The sequence below is a fragment of the Oncorhynchus masou genome, chromosome 26, assembly GCF_036934945.1.
Source record: "Oncorhynchus masou masou isolate Uvic2021 chromosome 26, UVic_Omas_1.1, whole genome shotgun sequence".
Classification (NCBI taxonomy): domain Eukaryota; kingdom Metazoa; phylum Chordata; class Actinopteri; order Salmoniformes; family Salmonidae; genus Oncorhynchus; species Oncorhynchus masou.
In genome coordinates, this window is record NC_088237.1 from 17,405,972 (window position 1) to 17,419,647 (window position 13,676).

Consider the following 13,676-nt stretch of genomic DNA (forward strand, 5'->3'; position numbering starts at 1 on the left):
TTTACACACACCTGAATGATTACACCATGAGCTACTGTAATTTAAGGCTCCCGAGTGACGCAGCGGTCTAAGACAATGCAACTCAGTCACTACATTCCCTGGTTCGAATCCAGGCTGTATCACATCCGGCCGGGATTGGGAGTCACACAGGGCGGTGTACAATTGGCCCAGTGTCGTAGGGGTAGGCCGTCATTCTAAATAAGAATTTGTTCTTAACTGACTTGCCTCGTTAAATAATGGCTAAATAATGTTTTGTTTTATTTTTATAACCAGGGGTAAAAGTAGATTTAATTTATTCCTGGTACAGGATGTCAATCAATACTGTTTTAATCAATATGACAGTTATAAATGATCAGTTACAGTTCAGCCATGTAAAGAGTTAACTGTTCCAGGAAGAGAATCACACAGCAGTATCTGGTGAGGAGGAGCATGTCTGAATCGCCGTGTCCCCAGCCAGCCCAACCACTCACTGGACCCATATAATCACTTGGCTACACATGCCTCTATCTAATATCAATATGCCTCATCCATTACTGTCCTGATAAGTGATTACTGTCTTATTTCACTGTAGAGCCTCGAGCCCTGCTCAATATGCCTTAACCAACCATGTTGTTCCACCTCCTACATATGCGATGACATCACCTGGTTTAAACGTCTCCAGAGACTATATCTCTCTCATCATTACTCAATGCCTAGGTTTACCTCCAATGTACTCACATCCTACCTTATCTTTGTCTGTACACTATGCCTTGAATCTATGCTATCGTGCCCAGAAACCTGCTTCTTTTACTCTCTGTTCCGAACGTGCTAGACGGCCAGTTTGTATAGCCTTTAGCCTTATCCTATTTCTCCTCTATTCCTCTGGTGATGTAGAGGTTATTCCAGGTCCTGCAGTGCCAAGCTCCACTCGCACTCCCCAGGTGCTCTCATTTGTGGACTTCTGTACCGTAAAAGCCTTGGTTTCATGCATGTTAACATTAGAAGCCTACTCCGTAAGTTTGATTTACTCACTGCTTTAGCACACTCTGCCAACCTGGATGTCTTAGCCGTGTCTGAATCCTGGCTTAGGAAAATCACCAAAAACCCTGAAATCTCCATCCCTAACTATAACATTTCCACCAAGATAGAACTGCCAAATGAGGTGGTGTTGCAATCTACTGCAAAGATAGCCTGCAGAGTTCTGTCTTACTATCCAGGTCTGTACCCAAACAATTCGAGTTTCTACTTCTAAAAATGCACCTTTCCAGAAACAAGTCTCTCACCGTTGCCGCTTGCTATAGACCACCCTCTGCCCCCAGCTGTGCCCTCGACACCATATGTGAATTGATTGCCCCCCGTCTATCTTCTGAGCTCGTGCTAGTAGGTGACCTAAACTGGGACATGCTTAACACCCCGGCCATCCTACAATCTAAGCTTGATGCCCTCAATCTCACACAAATGATCAATGAACCTACCAGGTACAACCTCAAATCCGTAAACACGGGCACCCTCATAGATATCATCCTAACTAACTCGCCCTCCAAATACACTTCTGCTGTTTTCAATCTAGATCTCGGCAATCACTACCTCATTGCCTGCATCGTAGTGGGCCTGCGATCAAACGACCACCCCTCATCACCGTCAAACGCTCCCTAAAACACTTCTGTGAGCAGGCCTTTCTAATCGATCTGGCCAGGGTATCCTGGAATGACATTGACCTCATCCAATCAGTAGAGGATGCCTGGTTATTCCTTAAAACTGCCTTCCTCACCATCTTAAATAAGCATGCTCCATTCTAAAAATGTAGAAGAAGAATAGATATAGTCCTTGGTTCCCTACAGACCTGTCTGCCCTTAACCAGAACAAAAACATCCTGTGGCGTTCTGCATTAGCATCGAATAGTCCCCTGTGATATGCAACTTTTCAGGGAAGTTAGGAACAAATATACACAGGCACTTAGGAAAGCTAAGGCTAGCTTTTTCAAACATAAATTTGCATCCTGTAGTACAAACTCAAAAAAGTTCTTGGACACTGTAAAGTCCATGGAGAATAAGAGCACCTCCTCCCAGCTGCCCACTGCTCTGAGGCTAGGAAACACTGTTACCACTGATAAATCCAATATAATTGAGAATTTCAATAAGCATTTTTCTATGGCTGGCCATGCTTTTCACCTGGCTACCCCTACCCCGGTCAACTGCCCGGCAAACTCCACAGCAACCCGCCCAAGCCCCCACCATTTCTCCTTCACCCAAATACAGATAGCTGATGTCCTGAAAGAGCTGCAAAATCTGGACCCCTACAAATCAGCCGGGCTAGACAATCTGTACCCTCTCTTTCTAAAATGATCTGCCGAAATTGTTGCAACCCTTATTACTAGCCTGTTCAACCTCTCTTTCATATCGGCCATCCCCCTCTTCAAATGGGGTGACACTCTAGACCCAAACTGCTACAGACCTATATCTATCCTATCCTGTCTTTCTAAGGTCTTCGAAAGCCAAGTTAAAAGATTACCGACCATTTCGAATCCCACTGTACCTTCTCCGCTATGCAATCTGGTTTCAGAGCTGGTCATGGGTGCACCTCAGCCACGCTCAAGGTACTAAACGATATCATAACCGCCATCGATAAGAGACATTACTGTGCAGCCGTATTGATCGACCTGGCCAAGGCTTTCGACTCTGTCAATCAGCACATTCTTATTGGCAGACTCGACAGCCTTGGTTTCTCAAATGATTGCCTCACCTGGTTCACCAACTACTTCTCTGATAGAGATCAGTGTGTCAAATCGGAGGGCCTGTTATCCGGACTATGGGGGTGCCACAGGGTTCAATTCTCTGGCCGACTCTCTTCTCTGTATACATCAATGATGTCCCTCTTGCTGCTGGTGATTCTCTGATCCACCTCTACGCAGATGACACCATTCTGTATACTTCTGGCCCCTCTTTAGACACTGTGTTAACTAACCTCCAAACGAGCTTCAATGCCATACAAAACTCCTTCCGTGGCCTCCAACTGCTCTTAAATGCGAGTAAAACTAAATGCATCCGTCCCGCATCACTACTCTGGACGGCTCTGACTTAGAATACGTGGACAACTACAAATACCTCTGTGTCTGGTTAGACTGTAAACTCTCCTTCCAGACTCACATTAAGCATCTCCAATCTCCAAGCATCTCCAATCCAAAATTAAATCTAGAATCGTCTTCCTATATCACAACAAAGCATCCTTCACTCATGCTGCCAAACATACCCTCATAAAACTGACCATCCTACCGATCCTCGACTTTGGAGATGTCATCTATAAAATAGCCTCCAACACTCTACTCAACAAATTGGATGCAGTCTATCAAATCAAATTTATTTATATAGCCCTTCTTACATCAGCTGATATCTCAAAGTGCTGTACAGAAACCCAGCCTAAAACCCCAAACAGCAAGCAATGCAGGTGTAGAAGCACAGTGCCATCCGTTTTGTCACCAAAGCCCCATACACTACCCATCACTGCGACCTGTATGCTCTCGTTGGTTGGCCCTTGCTTCATACTCGTCACCAAACCCACTGGCTACAGGTTATCTACAAGTCTCTGCTAGGTAAAGCCCCGCCTTATCTCAGCTCACTGGTCACCATAGCAGCACCCCCTCGTAGCATGCGCTCCAGCAGGTATATCTCATTGGTCACCCCCAAAGCCAATTCCTCCTTTGGTCGCCTTATCTTCCAGTTCTCTGCTGCCAATGACTGGAACGAACTGCAAAAATCACTGAAGCTGGAGACTCATATCTCCCTCACCAGCTGTCAGAGCAGCTCACAGATCACTGCACCTGTACATAGCCCATCTGTAAACAGCCCATCTATCTACCTCATTCCCATACTATATTTATTTAACTTGCTCCTTTGCACCCCAGTATATCTACTTGCACATTCATCTTCTGCACATCAACCATTCCAGTGTTTAATTGCTATATTGTAATTACTTCGCCACCATGGCCTATTTATTGCCTTAACTCCCTTATCTTACCTCATTTTTTTCTACTTTATTATTGACTGTATGTTTTGTTTATTCCATGTGTAACTCTGTGTTGTTGTATGTGTCGAATGTCTATGCTTTATCTTGGCCAGGTCGCAGTTGCAAATGAGAACTTGCTCTCAACTAGTCTACCTGGTTAAATAAAGGTGAAATAAAAAAAATATTACAAAATATCAACATCACTTTGCTGAAGTGAAACTAAAGTAGAGAGACAGTATATTGTGTACAGGACCACTCTCCAGAACTTCAGAAATCCCTTAAACAGCTATACGTTCAGACTATACACTGAGTCTCCTACCCTTTGAAAGCATGGACAGAGAAATTATCCACAAACATTCTTTACAGGTGAGTAGAGAGTTTAAGAAATATTAAGTTGAAGATGAGATTTACATTATTTACCATTCACATTTCCTTTTTTTTATTTACGCCAAACAAAAATATAAATGCAACACAAAGTTTTGGTCCCATGTTTCATGAGCTGAAATAAAAGATCCCAGGAATGTTCCATATGCACAAAAAGCTTATTTCTCTCAAATTTTGTGCATAAATTTGTTTACATCCCTGTTAGTGAGTATTTATCCTTTCCCAAGTTAATCTATCAACCTGACAGGTGTGGGATATCAAGAAGCCGATTAAACAGCATGATTATTACACAGGTGCCCCTTGTGCTGGGGAAAATAAAAGACCACTAAAATGTGAAGTTTTGTCACACAGCACAATGTCATAGATGTCTCAAGTGTTGAGGGAGCGTGCAAATTGGCATGTTGACTGCAGGAATGTCCACCAGAGCTGTTGCCAGATAATCTTATGTTAATTTATCTACCATAATCCACCTCCAATGTCGTTTTAAAGAATTTGGCAGTACGTCCAATCAGCCTCACAACCGCAGAGTGTATAGTTTTGTGTGCGCAAGCGGTTTTCTGAATTCAACGTTGCGAACAGAGTGCCCCATGGTGTCGATGGGGTTATGGTATGGTCAGGCATCAGCTTAGGACAACAATGGCATTTTATTGATGGCAATTTGAATGCACAGAGATACTGTGACGAGATCCTGAGGCCTATTGTCGTGCCATTCATCACCTCGTGTTTCAGCATGATAATGCACGGCCACATGTCATAAGGAACTGTACATAATTCCTGAAAGCTGAAAATGGCCCAGTTCTTCCATGGCCTGCATACTCACCAGACATCCATTGAGCATGTTTGGGATGCTCTGGATCAACGTACACAACAGCGTGTTCCAGTTCCGGCCAATATCCAGGAACTTCGCACAGCCATTGAAGAAGAGTGGCATAACATTCCACAGGTATCAGACAGTGTACAGGTCTTCACTGCTCTGGTTTGCTCCATTGAGAGAAGCCAGACTGAGCTCATTGAGGTGATTGAGGAGAAGCAGAAAGCAGCAGAGAGGCAGGCTGAAGGGCTCATTAAAAGAGCTGGAGCAGGAAATCACTGAGCTAAAGAGGAGAAGCACTGAGCTGGAGCAGCTCTCACACACTGAGGACCACCTCCACCTCCTACAGAGCTGTCCATCCCTCTGCACCCCTCCACCCACCAAGGACTGGTCTGAGATCAGTGTTCACAGTGATATGTGTGTGGGGACTGTGAGGAGAGCTGTGTCTCAAGTGGAGGAGACCATTTTGAGTGAAGTGAAGAAGTTGTGTGATGCTGAGTTGAAGAGGATTCAGCAGTATGCAGTGGATGTGACTCTGGACCCTGATACAGCACAACCCTACCTCATCATGTCTGAGGATGGGAAACAGGTGAGACATGGAAACACACGGCTTAATAAACCTTATAATCTGTTAGAGGAATTTAATTCCTATATGTTCATTAACCAATTAAATTATAACAAAGCAAAACACTTTTTCCGTTTCTAAGAATTTGTAAGGTTCTTATTTGCATAAAATAGACGAAGATCAGTCTCAAAATGAATCAATAGCGTTTATTCCCTAGGGCTCGAGTCATAATACCATGTACATTGGTTTATATACCTCACATTTCATCATAAATGTCCCTCCTCCCCTCAGATACAATGGCAATATAGTTCACAAAGCTTCTCACATTGTCTGCCACCTGTTAAACAATCTACTACAAGCCCAAGGTCTCTCCCCTCCCTGGGCGGGGACAGAATATCCTGTGAGGAACACAGTGTTCCAGCCGGTCTGACGACAGCTCCATTAGTTTCTAACAAGGAACAGAAAGTCCTTGTTCTAATTCTTGACTAAAACTACACACCTTATATTCAGTATTATAATTATAATAAGATTCATACAGTAACAGAGTAGTATTCTGTTTAGTTATAATTCTAAGCTAAATGTATACATAATTTAGTAGTTATTCATAAAAATCCTATAGCATAATCCCAATAGGTTTGATCAAGTTTTTAATGTCCTAGGAAAGGAGGGTTTCTCCTCAGGGAGATTTTACTATGAGGTGAATGTTCAGATGAAAACCATGTGGACTTTAGGAGTGGCCAGAGAGTCCATCAACAGGAAGGGGAACATCACAAATAGCCCATTAAATGGATACTGGGGTGTGGTCCTGAGGGATGACAGTAAGTACTCAGCCTATACCTCCCCCCCGTGTCTCCTTATACTTGAGAGAGAAGCCCCAGAAGGTGGGGGTGTTTGTGGATTATGAGGAGGGTCAGGTCTCCTTTTATGATGTGGAGGCCAGGTCTCATATCTACTCTTTCACTGGCTGCAGCTTCACTGAGAGTCTGTCCATTCCTTGGCCCTGGCAATGATAAAGGTGAAAACTCTTCCCTTCTGTTCATCTATCCTGTCAATCACCCAGACTGAGTTCTGAACTGAACTAATTGACCAGTACATTTAGTAAATGTAGAATAATCATAACCTGTCGTCATACAGTACACCAGGGAGAATATTTCACTGTAATGTAATTGCTGGTGGTGGTTGTTTGGGTCCACCAGCATTGTAAGCCATAAGAACATATACGATCTCTCCAGGCTCATAAGGTTTGATTCATATCTGGGAGTTACATTTCTGAGGAATTTCTGACAATGAGATAATATAAGCAACATTTTTGTTTTTTTAAGATCATGTATTGTTTGCACTGTATATCTCTAATAACCTTTAATAAACTTGAATCTTGGATTTGGAATCATACAGTAGGAGTATGAAATACTTGAGTCATTTTCATACACTATCCTAGTCATCCAGTGGAAGTGGTTTCAGTCCGAGCCTGTCTCGGTATTGGTCCATGTATGGCCGAGCCGCCTCCCACACCTAGAGAAGGCCACGGGTGAGAAACAAACAGAAGTTCATTTTTACCTGCCTCGTTATCAATTAGCTGGAATGATGAATATAATACTGAGACGGGGTGAGTCTCTTGCCTTTTCCTCCCTGAGGAGCGTGTGAGCAGCCTCGATGTCAGGACTCATTTGACGGTCATGATCCCAAGGCCTGATGGGAAATAAGAATAAACTGATGTGCTGTAGAACTCTCCCCACACCTTTCCAGAACAACGACATTGGGCAGTCCTCGAATCAGAGGTCCACATTCTCATGGTTCGTACCTGACAACAGTACGCACTAGCTCATGGACTTTCTCCAGAGGGGTAGTGGACTTGAGCGGGCGGAGAAACTCCAGGGCTTGACAGGCAGCGAGCAGCTCTATGGCCAGAACTGAAAAGCAGCGATGCCTTTTTATTCTCATGGTTAACTCCGTATGCATGATATTTGATGGGACGAGCAGATCACACACTAATGCCATGTGACTTTACGAGTTACCTTGCTCTACGTGTTCCACTACCCTCAGGGCCTTCCTAGCGGCCCAGCCGCCCATGGAGACGTGGTCTTCAGTGGCTGCGCTGGTGGACAGGGAGTCCACGGAGGACGGGTGGCACAACGCCTTGCTCTCAGATACTGCGGGGGAACAGAGACAGACACACACACACTAACGTTTTCTGTGTGACACACACACACACACACACAGAGACCTACCAAGGGCAGCAGCAGTGCAGTGTGCAATCATGAAACCAGAGTTGAGGCCCCCGTCTTGGACCAGGAAGGCAGGCAGCTCACTGAGGGAGGGGTTGACCAGCCTCTCTGTCCTCCTCTCACTCATACTGGCCAGCTCATGGACCCCGATGGCCAGGTAGTCTAAAGCCTAGGGAGAGAGAGGGTTAGCCTTGTCCCAGATCAGTTTGTGCTGCCTTGCTAACTCCTGTGATCATTGGTAAGGCAGTACAAACATATCTATGACCAGTCTAGGAAAGAGGGGGAACAGTACTGAAGGAACCGAGGAGTTTATTGTAAGGAGTGAATCTGTTTGTCTGTGACTCTACCTTGGCTGGGTATTCTCCATGGAAATTACCCCCAGAGATAGTCTCACCTCGCTCTGCAAAAACCAGCTGGAGGAGAGTTAAGGTTTCATATTTGGGACAACATTATGAGTCTCTAATTTAAACTGTATACAGGAAACCCAAGCCCATGTGGGCTAGTCCAAGGCCTCCCCCTTGTGGTGAACTTATATAACCACAGGAGGGGTCTAAAAGGAGATCAAAGAAAGACATGACGTCTTCAAGTAAATATAACAATGTAACTTAGTGGGAGGATACAGGGTTGTCAGTGGCACTGTTGAGCTCAGTGGTGAGGATGCTCTTAACAAAGGCTATGGTGTCATTAGCTACCCCATGAACCTACAAGAGAGGAGAGAGACACAAATAAACACTGGTAGTAGGGTTAGTTCACTCCAGCCCTTCACTGCAGTTGTAACACACACACATGCACACACGAGCGCACACACACTACCTGTGGGATACAGCGGAGGGTGTATGCATCCTGGACACGGTCACATGTCCTATGACTATCTACAGGAAAACACAACAAAGGAAGTCAGAGACTGGAAATGACAAAACAGCACTGTTAAGATTCCCACCAAAGGAGTAAATGTCTTTATTTGGACACAAAATCATCAGAAATATTGTGTGTGTTTTTCTGTGTGTGTGTTTCGCCTGCCTGACTTTACCAGAGATCTGGGAGGGGAACACGTCCGAGTGAAGTAGAGAGCGGAGTCTCAGAGCCACCTCTATCTGACCAGGGTGTGGCCTCACGGCATGGATGTCTGGAATGGCAGAACAAATCAGTACACAATGGAATGGAACAGGTAACTTCTTATAGCTTTATCAAAGCTCCAACAGTGAATTCACTATGTGTGTGTGTGTGTCTGACCGCTGTGGAAGGCCTTGGTGGTGCCCCTCAGGGCCTCCAGGCTGAGGGCAGCAATGATGTCAGCCTGCCTGGCCACGCCCACAGCTCGCTCCACTGCCTCCGCCGCCAGAGATGACATCATCTGAGTCCCGTTGATCAGACCGATGCCCTGCACGATAAAACACTATCACACCATCTACTGCGATTATATCCCAGATATGACATCATCTAACCCCAGTTATTAATAATCAGTATACAAGACAACTTAATCAATGCCTGATAGAAAATCCAACAAATAGCAAAAACTACAGCTCTAGCACTGTACCTCTTTAGGCTTCAGAACCAAAGGTGTGAGTCCATGACATTCCAGTACCTGGAAAAGGAGGAAAGAAAGAATAAAGGAGAGGAGAAAGAAAGACGAAGGAAACGAGTTAGGGGCCTTAATGTATACATTTTATCTCTGTCATTCATCTAACTAAAACACATTGGTTCTCTGAGGTGTGTCTTTGGGTTGAGAGAGAGAGGCATTGTGGGTAACCCAACTGTTTTGGCATGGTCCCAGCCGCGTTGAGGCGACCACATCCTGCCCTCTCCCATAAGGCCCAGGGTGAGGTGGGCCAGGGGGGCCAGGTCTCCACTAGCGCCTACCGTTCCCTTCTCTGGCACCCACGACAGGCAGGAGGCTGGGGGAGTAGAGAGAGAGAGATCTGTCACACACACACAGATACACACAAGCTCAATGTACCTGGACAAGACATGCATACACACAATCACACACATGCACAAACACACCCACAGAGTTCACGCTTGCTATTAGTCAAACTGTTGAATCAAAATTTCAATGAATGTTGTTATTGTAGACTGGGTTTACCATTGAAGGCTTTGACCATAGCCTGGACCGTTTCCATGGAGACGCCACTGTACCCTTTGGCCAGAACGTTAATCCTCAAAGCCAGTAGCATACGGGTCCTCTCTACACTCAATGGGGTGCCCACTCCTACATACACACACACACACACACACACTTTTCGATATGTGTATATGTATTTCAATTACACCAGGGGTGCAATTTAGTCAAGGGCAGGCCTGATCTGTCCCTTGGACATAGAGGTATTATAATGACATATACTCAAATCAAATGTATTTATATAGCCATTCGTACATCCGCTGATATCTCAAAGTGCTGTACAGAAACCCAGCCTAAAACCCCAAACAGCAAGCAATGCAGGTGTAGAAGCACGGGTTTATATAAGCATGGTAACCCACCAGCACTATGAGATCGAATCAGATTCATCTGTAGTTCCCTGAAGACACACACACACGCACACACACACACACACACACACACACACACACACACACACACACACACACACACACACACACACACACACACACACACACACACACACACACACACACACACACACACACAGTTAGCGATAGACAAACAGATCTAGTTCACAATGTTTATTCAGATGGGAAAAGACTAGTTCTTCCCAGCTAGTGAATAAACAACTTACATGAGCTTATCCTTTGGAATGAGCATATGGGCAAATTTCCCAAACCCTGTGTTGACGCCATAGACAACTACAGGGGAAGAACACACAGACATAAAGAGACATATAAACACATGCATAATCACACATTCTATTAATCTATAGCTATATATTCTATAGCTGTATAATCTATTAATATATATCTAGATATTCTATTAATCTATAGCTATATATTCGATTTATCTATACATTTTATTAATCTATACAATGTACATACATACCTCGGTTTTCTTTTATGATGGTTTCTATCACTTCTCTGGCTTCATTGATTTTCCCTTCAGCCTCGTAGGTCAGCTGGGTGCCAAAACAGAAGAGTTCAAATGTTAACTGACAGTAGTCGGCTGCAAACGGTCTGATTGGACTATGATGAAGCATGGTCTTCTTTAATCATACCTTGATGTTGAACAGGCCTTTCCCCAAACGGACCAGATCAGCTATGGTCAGACTGTTCCCATCCAGAGAGAGGTACTGGAACGCAACAAGTCACACACACAGACAACGTCAACGACAGGCATACAGACAGACACACAGCAATGTAGTCAGCTGTTATACAGGGTTACATTGTGGGAAACGTGTCAAATTCGATTTGCTATTCCATTACAATTTTGACTAATTAATTATGCTCCTCCATCAAGTATCCCATACTTTTCTCCCCGCCCCTTATTTATGCCAATGAATATAATATTGTTCAAGCAGAGTATAATAACAGTATAATAACAGTATAATAACAGAATAATAACAGAATGATAACAGAATGCAGATACTCACCTTTCTGGGATCGAGAGACTGGCGTTTCCCAATGGCAGTTTCTTCCTTACCAACGTTGACAAAGTCATTGTGCTCCTGCACAGCCATTAGGAGAGAGGGAACAACTATCAGAGAGAATCAGATACAATCAGAGAGGGGTAAAGACAGGTAGCAACCTGTGACAATGACAGAGACAATTCTTTATAAAGCCAGGGATCATTTTCATTCATTAACTGGTCTACCCATCACGGGGCTGGTTGCATCACAGTTATATTGGTGCCTGGTCGTTACTCTACGACCGATTAAACATAATACCAACTTCTTTTATGTGTAACTGGTGAAACCTCTGTACATTAACAGTTCTGTCTCACATTATGTCCCTGTCTTGGTCCCCAGTCAGTGTACACCAATGTTTAGTGGAGAAATGTAACAGTTGTGTGAGATACGTACAAGGATAAGTGTCTACACCTATATATATTTAATTCAAATAAAATAAAAACTTCACCCAGTATTCCATAAAATGACAATAAAACTCACTCCTGATCCCCCTCCCTGGCGCCCAACGGCGCCAGGTTCCCCAGCGTTACGCACTGCTGCCTTCCCCGTCACCCCCGTCAGTAATTATTGGAATCACCTGGACTCAATCACCTGTGTCATTACCTCCCCTATATCTGTCTGTTCCCAAGCTCTGTTCCTTGCTTCATGATTCATGTTTGTATGTCTTGTTCCTTATTAATCGTTGACTCCGCGTGCCTGCTTCTCTACTCCAGCGTCTATCCTTACAGAATCTTGAAGCCATCAAAACAAAGCATCGGGGAGTGCTGGCTTTCCGCTTGGTGGTGACGCCGATAGAACCAGGGATGCCTAAGCCAGCTCGTCCAACTTCCACGCCCTAGCTGGCTCAAGGGTTTTCTTGCCCGGTTGGCTCTTGCCCACGTCAGGCCTCAGCCAGATCGCCAGGGTTTTACGCCTCCCGGCTCGCAAGGAGTCTTGGGGGGGGGGGGGAGTACTTTCACTGCTGCTCCCCCTTCCTGGCTCTCAACGGCACCAGGCTCCCCATCATTACGCACACCTGCCACCATCATTACACCTGCCTTCCCCCAGTCACGCGCATCAGCAATTATTGGACTCACCTGGACTTAATCACCTGTGTCATTACCTCCACTATATCTATCTGTTCCCTGCTTCAGGATTAATGTTCATATGTGGTTGTGTTTTACCCGTGTGCTGACGCTGTTCCTGTCTTGTTCCTTATTAAACGTTGACTCCCTGTACCTGCTTCTCTACACCAGCATCAGTCCTTACAAACACACAATATCAAACTAAAGTGTGAAGGCTTATTCAACTTTTTTAGCACAAGTCCTTTACCACTCCTTGGTTAGCCAGCATCTGCCTCCTCAGGTGATGCTGCAGATGAATCTGTTCCCTCTTTATACTGCATCTTATTGATGAAATGGTATTAATGGGAAAAGGTCAGCTTCACAGTCAAGTTCCAGCCAAAGCTTACCCAACCCTCATTCTAGGCTTGTGCAATTATAGATCTACTATACCCAGCCATCAAGCAGATTGTGTACAGTAAAGGGAGGGAATTATCATTTGGAATGTGACCCACCAAGCTAGTTGTGAACAGTCATGAGCCATAGCAGTCTGATATCTTAAATCTGATTATTTAACGTGTTGGATAATCATCTGTGCAAATACTCAATGTGGACCATAAAAAAACACAGATCTGTCTGTAAAGACAGACAGGTAGATTGCAGTGTACTTGTTTGTACTGAAACTACAAATGTATTGGAGTAAGCAGCTGATTTGTCATGTGTCTACAGAAATATGGCGGAGCTGTGTTGAACAGTAATAGAACATGTGGGATGATTCAGTTGTCAGCAACTGGGTGTCTGACTTTCTGTTAAAATCAGTTTCTGAGAAAGTAACAAAGGAGTAAAGGTCAGTTGGCTTTTGTTATGGGATTTTTATGAATAATGACTAAATGATGTATACATTTAGCTTAGAATTATAACTAAACAGAATACTACTCTGTTACTGTATGAATCTTATTATAATCATAATACTGAATATAAGGTGTGTAGTTTTAGTCAAGAATTAGAACAAGGACTTTCTGTTCCTTGTTAGAAACTAATGGAGCTGTCGTCAGACCGGCTGGAACACTGTGTTCCTTACAGGATATTCTGTCC

The 13,676-nt window shown here is 44.3% G+C and overlaps 1 protein-coding gene across 1 annotated transcript; it reads right to left on the reverse strand.

Moving 5' to 3' along the window:
- Positions 1 to 6,378: 6,378 nt before the first annotated feature.
- On the reverse strand, positions 6,379 to 11,592 carry LOC135514906 (histidine ammonia-lyase-like). Its single transcript, XM_064938620.1, has 18 exons — positions 11,506 to 11,592; positions 11,131 to 11,205; positions 10,959 to 11,031; positions 10,702 to 10,768; positions 10,445 to 10,482; positions 10,050 to 10,175; positions 9,722 to 9,861; positions 9,504 to 9,551; positions 9,200 to 9,347; positions 8,997 to 9,092; positions 8,780 to 8,838; positions 8,587 to 8,667; positions 8,314 to 8,379; positions 7,970 to 8,135; positions 7,757 to 7,891; positions 7,543 to 7,651; positions 7,361 to 7,430; positions 6,379 to 7,253 (listed from the first exon to the last, which is right to left on the reverse strand). The coding sequence occupies exons 1-18, from the start codon at positions 11,590 to 11,592 to the stop codon at positions 7,176 to 7,178; spliced, it is 1,662 nt and encodes a 553-aa protein (XP_064794692.1). The 3' UTR covers positions 6,379 to 7,175.
- Positions 11,593 to 13,676: the final 2,084 nt, after the last annotated feature.

Coding starts and splice junctions, on each gene's coding strand:
- LOC135514906 (XM_064938620.1), bottom strand. CDS start 11,592: ATGGCTGTGCAGGAGCACAATGACTTTGTCAACGTTGGTAAGGAAGAA. Junction 11,206..11,505: donor AGTCTCTCGATCCCAGAAAG/GTGAGTATCTGC, acceptor GTTGCGTTCCAG/TACCTCTCTCTGGATGGGAA. Junction 9,552..9,721: donor GCTGGGACCATGCCAAAACA/GTTGGGTTACCC, acceptor CTCCTTTTCCAG/GTACTGGAATGTCATGGACT.